At 44.2% G+C, this 18,476-nt stretch overlaps 1 protein-coding gene across 1 annotated transcript in view; it reads left to right on the top strand.

Annotated features, from left to right (window-relative positions):
* The window catches only part of slc36a1 (solute carrier family 36 member 1), a 63,119-nt gene that overhangs the window by 17,572 nt on the left and 27,071 nt on the right, over positions 1–18,476 (top strand). The window contains exons 5-8 of the mRNA XM_038796112.1: positions 3,546–3,641; positions 4,618–4,702; positions 9,108–9,326; positions 14,722–14,820. Coding sequence (XP_038652040.1) covers positions 3,546–3,641; positions 4,618–4,702; positions 9,108–9,326; positions 14,722–14,820 — 499 coding nt within the window. The remainder of the gene's footprint in view (positions 1–3,545; positions 3,642–4,617; positions 4,703–9,107; positions 9,327–14,721; positions 14,821–18,476) is intronic.

Below are 18,476 nucleotides of genomic sequence, written 5' to 3'. Positions count from 1 at the left end.
ATGGGTAAGTACTCTAATTGACAGGAGATGACGAGTGGTGTATCACAGGGATCCGTGTTGGGGCCTCAATTATTCACATCATTCATGAATGACTTGGACGATGGCATAGAAATCATATATCCACATTTGCTGATACAAAGTTAGGTGGCATTATAGACAGAAAGGTGATGGCATAAAATTGCAAGGAAATATTGGGCTGGATTCTCCGGTCCCCAGTCACGTGTTGCTCGGCAGCACGGCATTTGATGGCAGCGGGATTCTATCTCCCTACTGTTTGTCAGTGGGATTTCCCACTGAAGCCACCCACGTTGCCGGGAAACCCACGGGGGTGCGCTGCCAGCTGGGAAAAGAAAATTGCAACAGCCGGAGAATTCCGGCCATTGACAGACTAGGTGAATGGGCAAAATTGTGGCAGATGAATTCGGTGTGAGCAAGTGTGAGGTTATCCATTTTGGACCAAAAAAGGATAAAACAGAGTACTTTCTAAATGGAAAGAGGCTAGGTACAGTGGATGCCCAAAGAAACTTGGGGTTCAGGTGCATGGAGCTTTAAAATACTAGGAACAAGTGCAGAATATAATCAAAAAAGCTGATGGAATGAAAGCCTTTTATCTAGAGGATTGGAATATAAAGACATCGAGGTTATGCTGCAGCTATACAAAACCCTGGTTAGACTCCACTTGGAGTCACGGTGAGCAGTAATGGGCACCACAACTGAAGAAGGATATTTTGGCCTTGGAGAGAGTGCAACGTAGGTTTATAAAATTGATACCTGGACTACAGGAATTAAGTTACAAGGAGAGATTACACAAATTCGGCCTGTTTTTGTGAGAATTTAGAAGTGAAGGGGTGATCTGATCGAAGCATTTAAGATATTAACAGGAAAGACAGAGTAGATAAGATAAACTATTTCCACAGGTTGAAGATTCTAAAGCTAGGGGGCATAGTCTAAAAATTAGGGGTAACCATTCAGGAGAGATGTTAGGAAGAACCTCTTCACTCAAAAGGGTGGTGGAGGTTTGGAATTGTCTCCTACAAACAGCAGTTGAAGCTAGAACAGTTGATTTTAGTTTGATTTAAGATGGATAAGAGTTTTGTTAAGCAAAGATATTAAGGGAAATGAGCCAAAGGCAGTTTTATGGAGTTAGCCCACAGATCAGCCGTGATCTCATTCAATGGCAGGACAGCCTCGAAGGCTGAATGGCCTACTCCTGTTCCTATAAGCAAATTACTGCAGATGCTGGAATCTGAAACAAAACCAGAAAATGCTGGGCATCTGTGGAGAGGGAAGGCAGCTAATGTTTTGATCTTGACTCTTTGTCACAGCTAGAGAGAACTGGAAATGGGGTTCTCTCTAGCTGTGACTAAGAGTCACCCAGACTTGAAATGTTGAAATGGCAAGTGACAGGGAGATTGGGGTCATGCTTGTGGACTGAGCGAAGGTGTTCCACAAAGTGATCACCCAGTCTGTGCTTAGTTTTCCCAATGTAGAGGAGCCCACATTGCAGTTTGCAGTAATTTCAGAGGATGATCCTTTGAATGCAGAGGCTAGTTGAATGAAAAGTGAGAACAAAATTGACCCTATCATGGTTCTTGGAGGGAGTGGAAGAGGTGAGTGTAGAATTGCGGGCAATGAATTGGACACGGTTATGTGTCCTGCCAACCACAGTGCCATAGGTGGCGTTGTGGTATTGTCACTGGACTAGTAATCCAGAAACTCGGGGTAATGTTCTGGGGACCAGGGTTCAATTCCCACCATGGCAGATGGTGAAATTTGAATTCCATAAAAATCTGGAATTTAAATCTCAATGATGACCATGAAACCATTGCCGATTATCATAAAACCCCATCTGGTTCACTAATGTTCTTCAGGAAAGGAAACCTGCCGTCCTTGCCTGGTCTGGCCTATATTTGACATCGCACAGCGATGTGGTTGACTCTTAACTGCCCCCCACTGAAATGGCTGAGCATGCCACTCAATTCAAGGGCAATTAGGGATGGGCAACAAATGCTGGCCCAGCCAGCAATGCCCACATCCCAAGAACGAATAAAAAAAAACTCTGCTACCGTGCTGCCCACAGTGTCAGAGATGGATCATGTGAAGGTGAAAGAGGTGTAAATTGGAAGCAAAATGGATACATTTTGCCAGGTCCAACACGAGTACGAAGCCACACTGATACAGTCATTGATGTAATGGTAAGAGTTGTGGGACAGGGCCTGAGTGGACCAGGAACAAGGAATGTTCCGCATAGCCCACCAAAAGACAGGCATAACTGGGGCCCAGGCAGGTACCCATAGCCACACCTTTTATTTGCAGGAAGTGAGACCAATTAAAGGAGAAATTGTTGAGTTAGAAACAAGTTCAGCTAGGCGGAAGAATAGTAGTGGACAGAGATTGTTCGGGCCTCTGCCTAATTAAGAAGCCGAGAGCCCGAAGACCATCCTGGTCTGTAATGCCCAATCTTTGATTTCTAATTTACTAATTTATTCAGTTAACCTTTTAGTTCTCTTTACTGGATGGATTCTGGTTCAAAGCTAATAATGGGACAGCACAGTGGTTAGCACTGCTGCATCACGGTAGCATAGTGGTTAGCGCAATTGCTTCACAGCTCCAGGGTCCCAGGTTCGATTCCCGGCTTGGGTCACTGTCTGTGCGGAGTATGCCCGTGTTGTGCATGGGTTTCCTCCGAGTGCTCCGGTTTCCTCCCACGGTCCAAAGATGTGCAGGTTAGGTGGATTGGCCATGCTAAATTGCCCTTAGTGTCCAGAATTTCCCTTAGTGTTGGATGGGGTTACTGGGTTATGGGGACAGGGTGGGAGTTTTGGCTTGGGTCGGGTGCTCTTTCCAAGAGCCAGTGCAGACTCGATGGGCCGAATGGCCTCTTTCTGCACTGTAAGTTCTATGATTCTATGATCACAGAGCCAGGGACTCAGGGTGACTGGAGTTTGCACGTTCTTCCCATGTCTTCGTGATTTCCTCCGGGTGCTTTGGTTTCCTACCGCAGTCCAAAGTTGTGCAGATTAGGTGGATTGACCATGCTGAAAATTGCCCCTTGGTGTCTAAACATGTGTCGGGATAGGGCGGGGGGGAAATGGGCCTAGGTAGGATGCTCTTTCAGAGGGTTGGTACAGACCCGATGGGCTGAATGCCTTCTGGACTGTTCATGAAAATAAAAGAATGTATTAAAATTTTCCAGTAGTCATTATTAAACAATCATAAACCTGCAGTAAATGTTATTGTTTCCCCTGTGTGGACTGCAGTTCTTCATATTTTTTCAAAACTCAGATCGATATCACTCTCTGGATTAATCGATCTGCAACACTGTTGGCTATTTCCTGTTCTATCTGATTGCTCTATCTGAGCAATTGAATTGGAATTAACTGTGTTCTTTGGAGGAATTGCAAAATTTTGTGAAATATTTGCAATTGCAATTCAATACAAAATCTGGAATTGGTTGGGGGGGGGGGGAAGATATATTTTGTTGAAATTGTTGTCTCATGGGAAAGAGTGTTTGGAATCCTAATTTTTTTAATATTTAAACTTAGATTACAGAAACCCTTTCTGGATTATGGAAACGCGGTGATGTACAGTTTGGAAGAATGCCCCAGTCTGTGGTTGCGGAGACATTCATTTGTTGGAAGGTATTTGAATCTTTGGAGTGTTTGGATATGGATGAATGAAAAGTTGTGCTACAATGTAATGTGCAAGTGACAACGCTACATTTCTGCTGAACTTTACCATTTTTTTTTTATACATTTAGAGTACCAAATTATTTTTTTCCTATTAAGGGGCAATTTAGCGTGGCCAATCCACCTAACATACACATCTTTGGGTTGTGCGGGTGAAACCCACACAGGCATGGAGAGAATGTGCAAACTCCACACAGACATTGACCAGGATGGGGATCGAACCTGTGTCCTCAGTGCCATAGGCAGCAATGTTAACCACTGCGCCACCGTGCTGCCCTCTGATAAAATGTCTATTTTTGTTCTTCCCTCTTTTTCTGTTCCTATTTCACTCCTCCATTCATTGGATACCATTAATTATCGCCCTCGCCCTGATGCACCCAATTCCACGTATCCCAGTGTACTGCTGTCTCCTTCCAACTCAGGAAACAACTATGATTAGGGTTACATCATGAATGCTTCCTTCTATTCGCTACAGGACTGTCATAATCCAATACTAAATTTACTATAGAATCATAGAATTTACAGTTCTATTTACATTCAGCCCATTGACAGGCCCTTGGAAAGAGCACCCTACCCAAGTCCACGACTCCACCTGTAACCCAATAACCCCACCTAAACGTCTGGACACTAAGGGGCAAGTTAGCATGCCAATCCAACTAACCTGCACATCTTTGGACTCTGGGAAGAAACTGGAGCACCCGGAGAAAACCCATGCAGACACTGTGAGAAAGTGCAAGCTCCACACAGACAGTCACCCGATGCTGAAATTGAACCCGGGACCCTGGAGCTGTGAGGCAGCAGTGCTAACCACTGTGCCACCTCGATATTTTAGATATTTTTATAATACATAACTGCGTAGTTTGTATTTAAGCATATTAGCCAAATCAGTTGACTTTAGTCTGTGATTGTTACTGCTATTTTCTTACAGGCTTTTGGTGGAGTTCTTTTTGATTCTAACCCAACTGGGGTTTTGCTGCGTTTACTTTGTATTTCTGGCTGACAACATTAAGCAGGTAGGTTAGCAGCGCTGTTAATAAATCATCTTGACTGGACACTGGATTGTAGTCATCCGACACTGGTAAAACCATCACCGTGCACCTCTACCCAACCTTACTTAACTCATAAGGAGCATTACATGAAGGAATTCCTGACTTCAGGCACTGACCTATCTAATCACAGTGATACTGGAATGTAAATGTGGAATGTTGCATATAATAACTTATGCGTTTGTCATTGAATTATGCAGCATGGGCATGAGGTTATTCAGCCTGTCAGACCTGGGCAGGTTCTTTGTAGAATCGTAGAATCCCGACAATGGAGAAGGAGGCCATTCAACCCATTTTTGCAGAGCAATACAGTTAATCCCACATTTATGCTCATACTCATAGACCTGTGCTTTTTTTCCTTCAAGTACTACATTCGTCTTGAATCTGATTCTACCAAATTTTCAGGCAGTTCATTCCACACCCTATTCATCTGCTGCAAGAGGTTCTTCCTCATGTTGCCTCTGATCTTTTGCCAATCATACTAAATCAGTGTTTTCTGGTTACTACTACTGTAAACTGGTTCTCCTTGCCTCAATCAAAATTATTTATCATTTTTTTAACACTTTATCAAATCTCTTTAGAACCATTTCTGCTCCAAGGATAATGGCAATAACTTCTCCAGTTTATCCACCTAACATGTGGAGCGAGGGTGGGGAGGGTGTGCGATGGCATAACAGTATTGTCACTGGACTAATAATCCAGAGACCCAAGGTAATGACCCAAATTGAATTTGAATTCAATGAAAGAAAATTGTAATTAAATGTCTGATGGTGACCATAGAACCATTATTGTTTAACAACCCATCTTGTTCACTAACTCACCTTTTGGGAAATAAACCTGCTGTCCTTTTGGCCTGCCATGCGTGTGCCTCCAGATCCACAGCAATGTAGTTGACTCTTAAAAAGGCGCTCTGAAATGTTCTAGCAAGCCACTCAATTCGACAATTGAGGACGGGCAATAAATGCTGGCCCAGCCAACAACACCCACATCCCATGACGGAATATTTTTAAGATTACCCCCTCCACGCCGTTTTACTTTCACCCTCGCTCAGCATGCTATTTTTTCCCTCTCAAGATTCATCAATCAATTCACCAAAACGACCCAATAAAATTATGGGCGGAATTCTCCGCTCCCCACACCTGGTAGGAAAATCGCAGGAGGGCCGGGCGACTCACAACACGCCGCCCTGGCAACCCCCTCTATTCTCCCCCCCCCCAACCACTCGCAGAATCATCGCTCGCCGCGGCCTGACGTTCCCGACCTGTTCACGCCGGTGGCAACCACACCTGGTCGCTGCCGTCGTGAACATGGCGCCAAATCTTCGTTTGTAGCTTGTGGGGGGCGGAGAGGGGAGTGAGCACCACGGCCGTGCTCAGGAGCGGACTGGCCCGTGATCGGTGCCCACCGATCTTCGGGCTGGCGTCTCCAAGTGACGCACTCTTTCCCTTCTGCCGCCCCGCAAGATTAAGCCGCCACGTCTTGCGGGGCAGCGGAGGGGAAGACGGCAACTGCGCATGTGCGGGTTGGAGCTGGCAGCCATCGTAACGTCAGCCGCGCATGCGCTGGTTGGAGCCGGCCAATCTGCACATGCGCGGTTGACGTCACTCTTGACGCAAGCGTCAAGGCCCGGCGGCCGAGATTTACGGAGCGCCGCTCCTAGCCCCCTGGGTGGGGGTTGAATAGGGTGCGAGGAGCGGCCTCCGAGGCCGTCGTGAAACTTGGCCGAGTTCACGACGGCCTTCCCGTTGCCGTGCGGGAGCGGAGAATTCCGCCCTATAACTCTCATTGTTAGTATCTGGTTATATAGGCAGTATGCATCATTAATATTAAGAGCAGCAACAGTATTATCAGTTTGTGTGCACCCTATAGGTAACCCCACCATGACTGTTAAACCATGGAGTACAAATTATAATTTAACAGCATTGTACAATATTCTTAATTTGACAGAAAAATATTTTACTACTCATACCATTGCAAATGGTGACACTGATTTCGGTGACTGCCTCATTAACATTGGCCTCTGCACATTGCATCATATAGACACGATGACAGGAAATTCAAATTTGGGGGAAAGATTCAATACTTTTAAATATTTCAATTTGCTATTCTGTACTCTATAGAAAGGATAAACCAACTCCCATGTTGCAGCTGGTATTGTTTTATTGTTGGAAAATTGTAGAAGGAAACATTATTTTTGCTGTCGCAGAGTGTATTATTTTAACTTTCCCAAATAAATACATATTAAAAATATTGTCGAGCAGAAGCTTTCATAAGTGTGAAGAATTGCCAAAAATAACCAGATTAAAATTCTGCAATGAGGCCCTTCGGAATTACACACAGTTGCTAAATGTAATATGTCTATTGTGTGCAGATGAGCAGTGCCTCTGTTTTGTTCCATAAATCTTAGCTAAAAAGAGTAGGGTAAAATGTCTTTATCTTTTAGACCTGTGAATTTGATGTTGCTGTAAGCCCTATATGATTTGTAATGTGTCAATAGAAATGCTGTTCTGCAGCTTTTCCCCTGGCACTGGTCCCTCAAGAATATTAGTTTTATTTATTAAGTTCAAAAACTCGATTACTTATCTGATTAGCTGTTTCCATTGAAACCTTCAACAGACTCTTTTTGATTCCAGCTTTAAACTCCCTTCCCAAAGACTACCTGCACACCTGAGAGCCAATAAATCTTTGCTGCTTTACCTCTTGTCCCCACCCACTTCCATATCAACCTTGGTCTACCTATAGCTCACCATGGCTGATGTGATTATAGATGGAGGCTTTATTTCCAAACCCCCTCTTCATGCTTGCACTCATTCTCGCTGACACATGAGATGTGGTATTTCATATAAAATAGATTTGAAAGTCTGTATGCACGCCAACTGCACTATCCAAATTAATCCTCTTGGACACTTCATCAAAGAACCTGAATTAAATTAATTAAAGTGATTTCCTTTAACTAATCCATCCTGATTTTTCTTTACTTATCCATACTTTTTTAAGTGGCAATTAATCTTTTATGAACAGGAGTGTAACAATTGAAACACTCCTCTGGCCTTGCTTCCATTTCGGAGGGATAAGAAGCTTTGTGCCCTGATCCTCTGCAATTTCCCCCTTTACTTGGTGTGGGTCATATCCAGACTTTCCACTGAGTGTTGCTGAACGTTTATCCACTTTTATCTGAGCAAATATTCCTAGTTTATTTTCCTTTACTGTTATATTTCAGCATCCTCTTCTCTAGTAAGGGCACATGCAAAGTACTCATTTAACACCTCAGCTATGATTTGTGCCTAGTGTTTTTCTCACCCTCTGCTTTTAGCAGCCCTTGATTACTCCTGCAGTACAGCCACTGCTTGTAAGCTGATCAAGTAACTGAATAAATTACCAGGTAATTATTTGATGTCACTCAAAACTCATGTTCACCAAAAAAGTAGATTTCTCGCACCTCCCACCCTGAAGACGCGGACAGTTTTCATCTCATATGATTGGTAGTACTGGATGATGCAGCATTTCTTTGTTTACTACACTTGTTCAAATTCTGGCATTCGTTCATGGTATGTGGACGACGCTGGCTGAGCCAGCATTTAATGCACATCCCTGAGTGCATTTACGAATCAATCACATTGCTGTGGATTTGGCCAAACCAACTAAGGTTGACAGAATTTCTTCCCTAAAGGATATTAGTGAACCAGATGGGAGTTTATGATTATCAACAATGGTTTCATGGTCATCATTAGACTTTTAATTCCAGATTTTTATTGAATTCATATTTTACCATCGGTCTTGGTGGGATTCAACCCCTGGTCCGCAGTGCATTATTACCCTGGGTCTCTTAGTTCAACAACATTGCCAGTACGCCACTGGCTGCCCTTGGGACTTGAACCCACAATCTCCTGAGCTGAGTATACTGCCTTTTGAGTGAAGCTGGCAAGCATGGTGGTTAGAGACTCCATTGATGTTATATGTTTGAAAAATTTGGAAATTGGGGGGCCGGTAGGAGAAGGAAAGTGAAATAAGTATTGGTCTCAGTTTAAAATTCTGATCTATTTGATCATTTGTTGACTCCAGTTGTGCAGGTGTCCAGTTTGTAGGATAGCTATACTTCCTTTCTTGCAAAATTTGGAATATTGGTCCCTTTTTGAATATAATTTTGAGTCCATGATTTTACCATGAATTCAAAAATTAATTCATCTGGATATCCTGCCTTCAGTCAGTTACCCTGAAATTGGCCTTTGGAGAACTTCAGAACCCAATAATGTGAGGAACAGGCAAGGACCACAGCCTTGTTGCCACAGTTTAGCAGGGGCAAAACAAATGACAAAGATGCATTTCTGTGTGACATATGTTTAAACCTTTGCATGACTACTTTTCTTTTAAGATTGTGGATGTAGCAAATTCTACAAGTAATAACTGCTATGAAAACGCCACAACATTGGAACCTGGAAGTATGGACAGCCGCTTGTACATGCTTAGTTTTCTGCCATTCATTACTCTGTTGGTATACATTCGCAACTGGAAATACCTGGCACCATTTTCTTTGCTAGCCAACCTAGCCATGTGTGTGAGCCTCGTTTTGATCTACTGGTACATCTTCTCTGTGAGTAATCTTTTATTCCCCTTTTAAGCTTTCTATGATGTGATTTTTTAAAATTACAGTGTTTGTTCTATGGAGTTTTTTTAAGTAGTCTGCAGTTTCTTTGGTGCTGTTCTGAAAGTATTGTTTAATACTGTGGTGGACAGCTAGTGCGAAGATCAGAGATTAATTCCAACAACATGGGGTTCGATTCCTTTTCTGGCCGCTGCGGTAGACTCGTGCGGCATGCTATCTTTTTTTAAAATCACATCACTTTGCCATGGTGTGGCAAATAATCACAAAAGACCTGCCTTCAGGATCAGAACACAAGGAAGATCCAAGCATAACTTCATCCTATATTTGGTCAAATCTTGCCTGTCTGTGGTGTTTGCCATCTGAAATCAAATCCATGAGAAATATTTCCAATATAATGGTATGAGTCAATAAATTGTGCATGGTGTTCATAAAATGTCCTACTGATATGTAATGTACAAAGTTCCTTTAAGTTGTTCTGTTTTCTGTTTCATTGCTAAAGCTACCCTGACAGAATCCGGAACTGAGTACCAAGAATAGCATGTGCATTTGTAACGTAGAAGTATCTGATTTTTGCAAGACCAATTTGAAAACTGAAAAATACTAGAGAAAGAAAATCAGTATTGTATTCAGTTTTTCTTTCAAAATGTGACCTGAGACTCTTAAATGCATGAGTCTTGAGCTTGACAATAGAAAAGACAATAGAAAAGAAGTAACGGTTATTGAAGAATCTGCCGTGAATAATTTAAATCACACTCAGTGTAGTAGAAGAATACTTTTCACTGTACATCGGTACATGTGACAGTGAACCCAAATCCAAGCCAACAGTCTTTATAAATTTTCTAATCTAGAAAAGTTCCAGTAACATTACCACACAATGGTCTGCTGTTCTTGGAGAAATCTTAACACCGGCTTCTCCTTTGACGGTGGCTGCAACTGGTGTTCATAGGTCTGGTTTCAACACACAGGGCGCGATTCTCCGCTCCCCACGTGACGCGGAATTAAATTAATTCTGACCCATTGAGATAATATGGTTTATTGTCACAAGTAGGCTTCAGTGAAGTTACTATGAAAAGCCCCTAGTCACCACATTCCAGTGCCTGTTCGGGGAGGCTGGTACTGGAATTGAAGCCGCGCTGCTGCCTTGTTCTGCATTACAAGCCAGCTGTTTAGCTTCCATTCCAGTGGTAATGAATATAGTATGTGTCCAAATGAATATGGCTACATAGCAACCATCTGAATGCAACATGAAGGGATAGAGAAACAGAACAAGGCCAACCCAGCAAAGAAAAAATAGCAACATAGAACAGGGTGAAGTTGCCATTCACTATGTTGTCTCCTCTACATTGGGAAGACCAAACACAGACTGGGTGACCTCTTTCATGGTTCAGCCTGCAAGCCTGACCCCAAGATTCCAGTTATGAGTCAGTTTGATTCTCGACCTTGCTCCCACACTGACATTTCTGCCCATGGCTTGTGACAGTGTTCTGCAAAGCTTAATACAAGCTCACGTAACAGCACCTTATCGCTCGACTTGACACTTCACAGACATCTGGACTTTATTGAGCTCAACAACTTCATAATCTCTGTCTTCACCATGACTGTCCTGTTGAGTTTTTCAGCATTTTCTGCTTTTTCTTTGAATGTATTAAAATTGTAACTGCGTTGTTTTCTCCGCTGCCAATAGCGGTGTTGTTTTCTCCGCCGCCAGTAGAGGAGTGCCTGATGCGGTGGAGCATCGCGCGTCAGGCAGAAAACTGGATTGGTGCCGAGTGCTGATCGCATTCCGATGCTTCAGCCCCCAAGTGAGCTACACATTCAGCACCAGTAGGAAGATGCAAATGGGTCATTTGAACCCATTTGTATCCGATTAACATGCTGGACAACCGATTCTCCATGCCCTCCATGATGCTCCAGCCCTCTTGACAGGGAGTCATGCGGCCGTGGATTGGTGCAAGTATTTTTAAGTGTGGCCCTGATGGTGGATTAAGCGGATAAGTATGTAATGTTGGTGCTTCCAAAGTCCACCAGAGGGTCGATCATTTCCCCCCCCCTACAAAGTGACACCTGCCCACGCCAGCCCCCCATTAGAGCCTTCATCTGGGAGATGTGTGCTTTCACCACAGCAGAAAGCACTTAACTGTTTTTGATGTTGTAACAACCTGTTGATCATAGATGTTTGTAAGCATTGTGGTTAGGTTCACAGCAGAGTGCTTGAAATGCATTCAAGTGTGAAGGGCGATGAAAATACACAATCCAGACACCTGTCTGTTTGGAAGCTATTACCCTATCAATTACAGCCTATGAAAAGCCATTTCTCCTTGAACCTGAACAGAGTTCTTACAGAACAAAGGATCTGAGATGTGATGTGATGTGTTTCGGCTTTCTATGAAGTCACAGCTGCTACTTTTTACACTTCTGTCTGAGGCAGCAGGTGTAAGGGACAGGTAAGTGAAGAAGCAGTGATCTCTTACTGTTTCTGCCTGGAGCGTTGTTTAGCTTCACTGACGAGGAGGGGCATCCTCCCCCACCACAGGAATAATGGGTTACCCCTGCCTGAAAGTTGAAGAGCAGTCCAGGCAGTACAGTGAAAAATCATGGAATTTTCACCCACTCTTTCCTAACATCTGCTCCGTCAGATTAAAGTGTTTAAAGCAGCAGCTGTTGAAGTGTCAGGGAAGTAAGTGCTTTATTCTGTGAAAAAATGGAAATGAAACTACTTACCTGCATTTGATGTGATGAGCAGCTGTCATAGCAAGAGATTTTATAAACATTGTGGTTGGAATCAAAGCAGGATAATGGTGATGCATTCAAGAATGAAGAGAAAGATAAATAAGCAATCCACCAAGCAATTTTGTCTGGACCAATAAAGCTGTCATCAGTGGGTATTGAAATGTCTTACTGCATGAAATTGACTAGAAAATTTGCATTTCAAAGGCTGTCAGGGGAGTAGATGCCCGTTCAAATGTTTTGACTTTTAGGAAGTCTCTTGACATTTGCAACAGCTGCTACTTTAAACACTTTATCTGAGGCAGCAGATGTAAGGAAAGGGTAAGTGAAAATGCAGTGATTTTTAATTGTACTAACTGGACTGCTCTTTGGGCATTCATTCTGCAGCCTAGCAGCGGCAGAAGAGAACATCAGCACCCTAAATCCTCGGAATGTAGCAGCATGCTTGGAGCCTGGCACCGATCCTGTTTCTTGGGTGGCATGCCATTCTCCACCTGATCAAGAATCCTGCTACTGGCACAGGCAGTGGAGAATTCCAGATTTTTATTGAATTTGATTTCACCATCTGTCATGGTGGGATTCATACCCAGAGCATTACTCTGTCCAGTGACAATACCAATATGGCAATGCCTCCCTTCTACCATGAAATCAGAAACAAAGGGAAGCATTTTCCCACCTTGCACATGTCAGAGTTAGTAAGCGGAGAATATAGCTGGAGCCAAAAAGTTGAAACCTGCCAGTGTAAATTCCCGTCGCAATTCTCTGAGTAGCGAATGGGTCTTCCTGCTGACGGGTGGCGTGAAAACAGTTTGCATTCATTTGCAACTCATGAATGCTCTTTAAAATAGCTGTGCGTTGGTATCCCATCTGGCCTTTCAATCTTGCTCGATGCCACAGCAAATCACGTGAGTTTCAAGCCCGATTGATAAACAGTGGCGTGCATAGGGCGACCACCCCCAATTCGCCAAAGTGCAGCAATGCTCCTGATGCACAGTCCACCACTGTGCTGAGACAAACTGGTTCCTGTCCTCCCACTCCATGCCGAGCTGCTGGTCTTAGAGAGCACTCTGCTGATGGATCCATGGACTCTCCAATATCACCACCTTTGATCAGTACTGAGCCTGGGGTTGAGGAGTTTAGGGGTACCCCCTCCTCTTCTTACAAGTTTCCAAAGTTCGCCCAGGGGTGAGATGTGAGATGAGACTGGGTGTGGGGTTACATGGTGAAGACACAGAGGTTGGGTGAAATGCACATTCCCTGTATGTGGTGTGCTCTCCTCAGAAGTGTCAGCAATGAGACCGATGGGATGGTGGTGTTGTGAAAGTATTGTTAAAAAGAGCAAATGTGGAGATGTGTCCCCTGTGACTAAATGTGCGATCTGTGAAGAAGAGAGTTGCCTTTTGAATACACAATGCCATGCTGAGAGGGAGGGATCTGAGAGGACTTATCTGGCAGAGTAAATGAGATCAGTCATCTGCTTCCTACACTGGATAGCACTTGCAGGGGTGGGTGAGGAGGGGACAACCGCTATGCTATCGTTCTGGGCAACAACCTCCCAAGCCAGAGAGGTGTGATTATGTGAGTGTTCTGGTTTCTTGTGTTTTTTGGGTACCACTGTGAAAAGTGTTGAACTGGCTCCCCCTTTCATCCTTCTCTGTTCATCACAAAGGTTTGAGTTTCTTTTTTTGCGAGGCTATATCCTTTCTGAATAAGAATATATTTAACTATTTAATCTGAGTTATAAGGAGTCAATCAACTATGGTTTGCTTGAGTTAAAGATCAATTTTTGTAACCACAAAATCCAAGATAAATATTTAAAAGGGTGACATCGCACACACACGTATCAGAAATAAGAGATGGTAAGAGTACAGTAGGAAAAAAAGTTTGGAGAATGTAAGATCAGTGTCCTTTGATTGTCTTTGAAATGTAGATTTTTAAACGCTGTGGCGAATTTAGATTAGCTGGTTTTGTGGATGTGGTCAGATGTAGATGATATTGCAGTTATTGCGAGGTTTCCGTTCGCTGGTAGGTTTCTAACATTGTCTTCTGAACTGGGTACTGTATTACACATATTCCAAAAGAGAGAGAGCCGCACCCAGATTTTAGCTTGTTTCCTCTGCAGAAAACTTTCCTGCAATCTCTGCAGTGGCTGTAGCTTAGGCTGTTATATTTCACCCATTGTGTATTTCCAAGGGGCTTTTGGGCGGATCTATCTGTGGCAGCCGCTTTTTAAAATATCCAACACTAAGTTTCAATGTCTTTAACGGTGATGCGTTTTAGTCGGTCTCGGGCGAATAAGGAAATATCTTTCTCCAGGTACCCCTGACAGTGCCTTGTTTGTTCTTTTTTCATCTTCACCTTAAAGCGGCCTTTTATTTTTAATTGGTTTGATCTGTCTCAACATTTTCAGACAGTTCAAAGTTTAAATCCTATTTTCAAAATGAAGGGGCACAGCCTTGTAACTATTTCTACGATGCATTTTGGTCTCACTGGTTTAGTCCTGCACTTTTTTTCTTTATCAATTTCCCTACAAAATATCTGACCATTCTCATTTTTGAATTCGACATTAATCCGTGTATTCAAATAGCCTGGTAAGGAGAGTGTTGTCAAAGTTACATTTCGAAATGTCTAATTTAATCACTATTCTCTCTTGCAGAGTGCTACATATACCAATAATCTACCACCAGTGGCTGGGTGGAAATGTTACGCAATGTTTTTTGGAACAGCAATATTTGCATTTGAAGGCATTGGTGTGGTGAGTGAAAATGTGTTTATTATATCGAAGGATGATATTGGCAGCCTGTTGGACAGTGATGTTTAAATTGGAGATTACACCTGACTCCTGTATAGTAATTAGTAATTAATTCAGTTTGATAATTGTCGAAGAAGCTATTGGTGTAAAAAAAACTTAATTTTATTTTACTTTTGTATAACCTTTCGTATACATTTGCAAAGCTTTCCTTTTTTTGGGTGGACACTGACCACCTACTGCCATTTGCGTGATCTTGTACTGGCAGAGTTTTTTTTATAAATGTTTTTATTCTCCATTTTCACGTTTTCCTCCAAAATTTACACCCCACCCACAAACAGTAAACGGGAACAAATACAAAATCAATCCCCTTAACAACAGCAACGATCCCATCCCCCCCACAACCCCAAACAACGGTCCACCTGTCAAGATATGCATCCAATAAAGCAAACCCTCCCACGGTGGAAACAAAAAACAAAGGTAAAAAAAGGAGTCCGGGGCCGCCCATGGCCACCATAGAGTCCGCTCCCTCTCTCTCTCTCCTCCCCCCCCCCCCCCCCCCCCCCCCCCAAAATTTCCACCCTGATCTGCCAGGCTCCGATGGCCGCAGCCCCTTCTCTTCCCCCCCCCCCCACCTCACTCCCATTCACTGGCCGGTTTAAACCGGCTAGCACGGAGGTGCCCGGCCCCAGGAAAGCCCAGAAATCCCCTTTTAGCACACGCACCCCGCATATCCACCTACACCTCAAAGAGCCCTCACTTCGAGTGCAAGTCCCCCCACTTCCCTTGTCCAAGTATATACAACATTGGCTCCTTTAGCCCGCACACCCGCACGCAGTGAGACAAAAAATAAGAAAATACAGTCCTGCGGTTACATCGGCACATGGCCATTTCTCAATTTCTCAGTTCTGCCACAGTCCTTCTGCCTTCTCAAACTCTTCCGCTGTTCCAAAATAAAAGTCCTTGAGCTTATAAGTCACCCTCAGCTTCGCTGGATATACAATGCTGCTCTGCACCTTGCTAATGTACAGTGCCCTCTTCACCCGGTTGAACGCTGCCCGCCTCCTCGCCAGCTCCACCAGAAAGTCCTGGTATACACGTATACCAGCTCCAGCCCACTGCACCACCCGCTTCTGCTTGGCCCAGGACAGGACCTTCTCCTTCACACTGTACCTACGGAAGCACAGAGTCACTACCCTTGGCGGCTCACTCGCCTTTGGTACAGGCGTCGACGACCGGTGAGCCCGATCCAGTTCATATCGGGAGAGATCCTCCCTCTCCCCCAATAGTTTCGCTAGCATAGCGGCAAAATACTCTGTCGGCCTCGTCCCTTCAACTCCTTCGGGCAGCCCCACAATCCTCATATTCTGTCACCTGGATCTGTTTTCCAGGTCTTCCATTTTCCCTCGCAGACCCTTGTTAATCTCCATCACCTTCCGCATCTCCTTCCCCATCGAGGTAAGTTGATCACCATGCTGCAACACCGCCTCCTCCACTTCCTTCAGCGCCTCACCTTACGCCCCCACCTCCGCCACTGCACCCGCCACCGCTGTCATCACTGGGGAAATCGCCTCCTCCACCAGCACACTCAAAACCTCCCTCATCTCCTTCCTCATCGCCACCAAGTGATTTGTAAACTGCCTTTCGAATTCTGCAGCCATCACCTTGGTTATTTCTTCAGCCATAGGCAATGCGGCTTCCCCTGGTGCTCCAGCCTCCATTTTCCTAGATGACCCCGTGGTGACCTCTCCATTCCCCGACGGAACCTCATGTGCCTTTTTAATGGCCGTCTTCTTGCTGATCCTGGACATCCTCTTCTGCTGTGCCTCCTGTGTTGCTTCTGCGTGCCTTCTGCCTGCTTTTTCTGCGTCCATGGAGCCTGGGAGCGCGCTTAAAGCTCCGACAATGCAGTTCCCGAACGGGAGCCCTCCGTTGCGTGGCTGCCTCCCGCCCGCTGTCACCGGAAGTCCCCACACTGGCAGAGTTTTGCATTCTTTTTCATTCTTAGCTACAGGTATCTTATGTTGCAGGTTTTACATCTGCAGATGCTTTGCAACCAGTTTAGTACTTTTGAAGTTTAGTCACTGTTGATAAGTATACAGTGCAATAGCCAACTTGAACTTGAGTGGGGCCCCCAAGATAAAACAATAAGATAATGATTGGATAATGTTTTAGCAAGCACTAAAAAAATGTTGTCTTTGATTCATAAACAGCCAGAGTTATTCTTCACTCAAACACCTTTGACCTATACTCTAATAGCATTCACTTGTTTGTAAAGGAGTGAAAAAGGGAATAGCTACAGGTGATAACTTAGCAACACCTGGAAGTTCATATAAAGTTGCTGTGGCAGGAGACAGCAGGGATGATGAGCAGGTATTCTAACTGGCAGGATGTAACTAGCAGTTTGGTAGCATTGTGGATAGCACAATCGCTTCACAGCTCCAGGGTCCCAGGTTTGATTCCGGCTCGGGTCACTGTCTGTGCGGAGTCTGCACACCCTCCCCGTGTGTGCGTGGGTTTCCTCCGGGTGCTCCGGTTTCCTCCCACAGTCCAAAGATGTGAAGGTTAGGTGGATTGGCCATGATAAATTGCCCTTAGTATCCAAAATTGCCCTTAGTGTTGGGTGGGGTTACTGGGTTATGGGGATAGGGTGGAGGTGTTAACCTTGGGTGGGGTGCTCTTTCCGGGAGCCGGTACAGACTCGATGGGCCGAATGGCTTCCTTCTGCACTGTTATGTCTATGTAAATCTCAAGTATATGTCTTGGGTCCTCAACTATTCAGCATGTTTATTAACATTTAATTGGATAAAAAAAACTATATATCCAAATTTGCCAATGACACCCAGATTGAAGGAGCAAGTTACAAAATAATATTGATGGAATGAATGGTGCTATGATCCCAGACAAGACCCCCGCCCGCAAGCTTTTTGTAATATCTCGTCAGGCACCAATCATGTTTTGTTTTAAAGTCGACAAAGTCTGCTTGCTAAGAGAAGGTTACCGGATTCCGTGGGTTTTGAACAACACAAATAAAATAGAAGAGATCAAAATGATAAAACAACTTAACAGCAGCTATCTTGTGCTCTAATATTCAGGGTTAATGTGAGGTACATATGAATTAACAAGTTAATAGTGATCAGACCACAGTACGATTGGATTGGATTTGTTTATTGTCACGTGTACCGAGGTACAGTGAAAAGTATTTTTCTGCAAGCAGATCAACAGATCATTCAGTACATGGGAAGAAAAGAGAATTAAACAAAATTCAAGAAAATACATAATAGGCAACGCAAGATATACAATGTTACTACATAAGCATTGGCATCGGATGAAGCATTAAGGGTGTAGTGTTAATGAGGTCAGTCCATAAGACGGTCATTTAGGAGTCTGGTGCTGGTGGGGAAGAAGCTGTTTTTGAGTCCATTCGTGCGAGTTCTCAGACTTCTGTATCTCCTGCCCGATGGAAGAAGTTGGAAAAGTGAGTAAGCCGGGTGGGAGGGATCCTTGATTATGCTGCCCGCTTTCCCCAGGCAGCGGGAGGTGTAGATGGGGTTCATGGATGGGAGCAGGTTCGTGTGATGGACTGGGCGGTATTCACGACTCTCTGAAGTTCCCTGCGGTCCTGGGCCGAGCAGTTGCCATACCAGGCTGTGATGCAACCC

This window comes from Scyliorhinus canicula, chromosome 4 (genome assembly GCF_902713615.1).
Source record: "Scyliorhinus canicula chromosome 4, sScyCan1.1, whole genome shotgun sequence".
In the NCBI taxonomy this organism is placed as follows: Eukaryota; Metazoa; Chordata; class Chondrichthyes; order Carcharhiniformes; family Scyliorhinidae; genus Scyliorhinus; species Scyliorhinus canicula.
The sequence above is the reverse complement of the archived record's forward strand: the minus strand, read 5'-3'. Positions and strand labels throughout refer to the sequence as shown.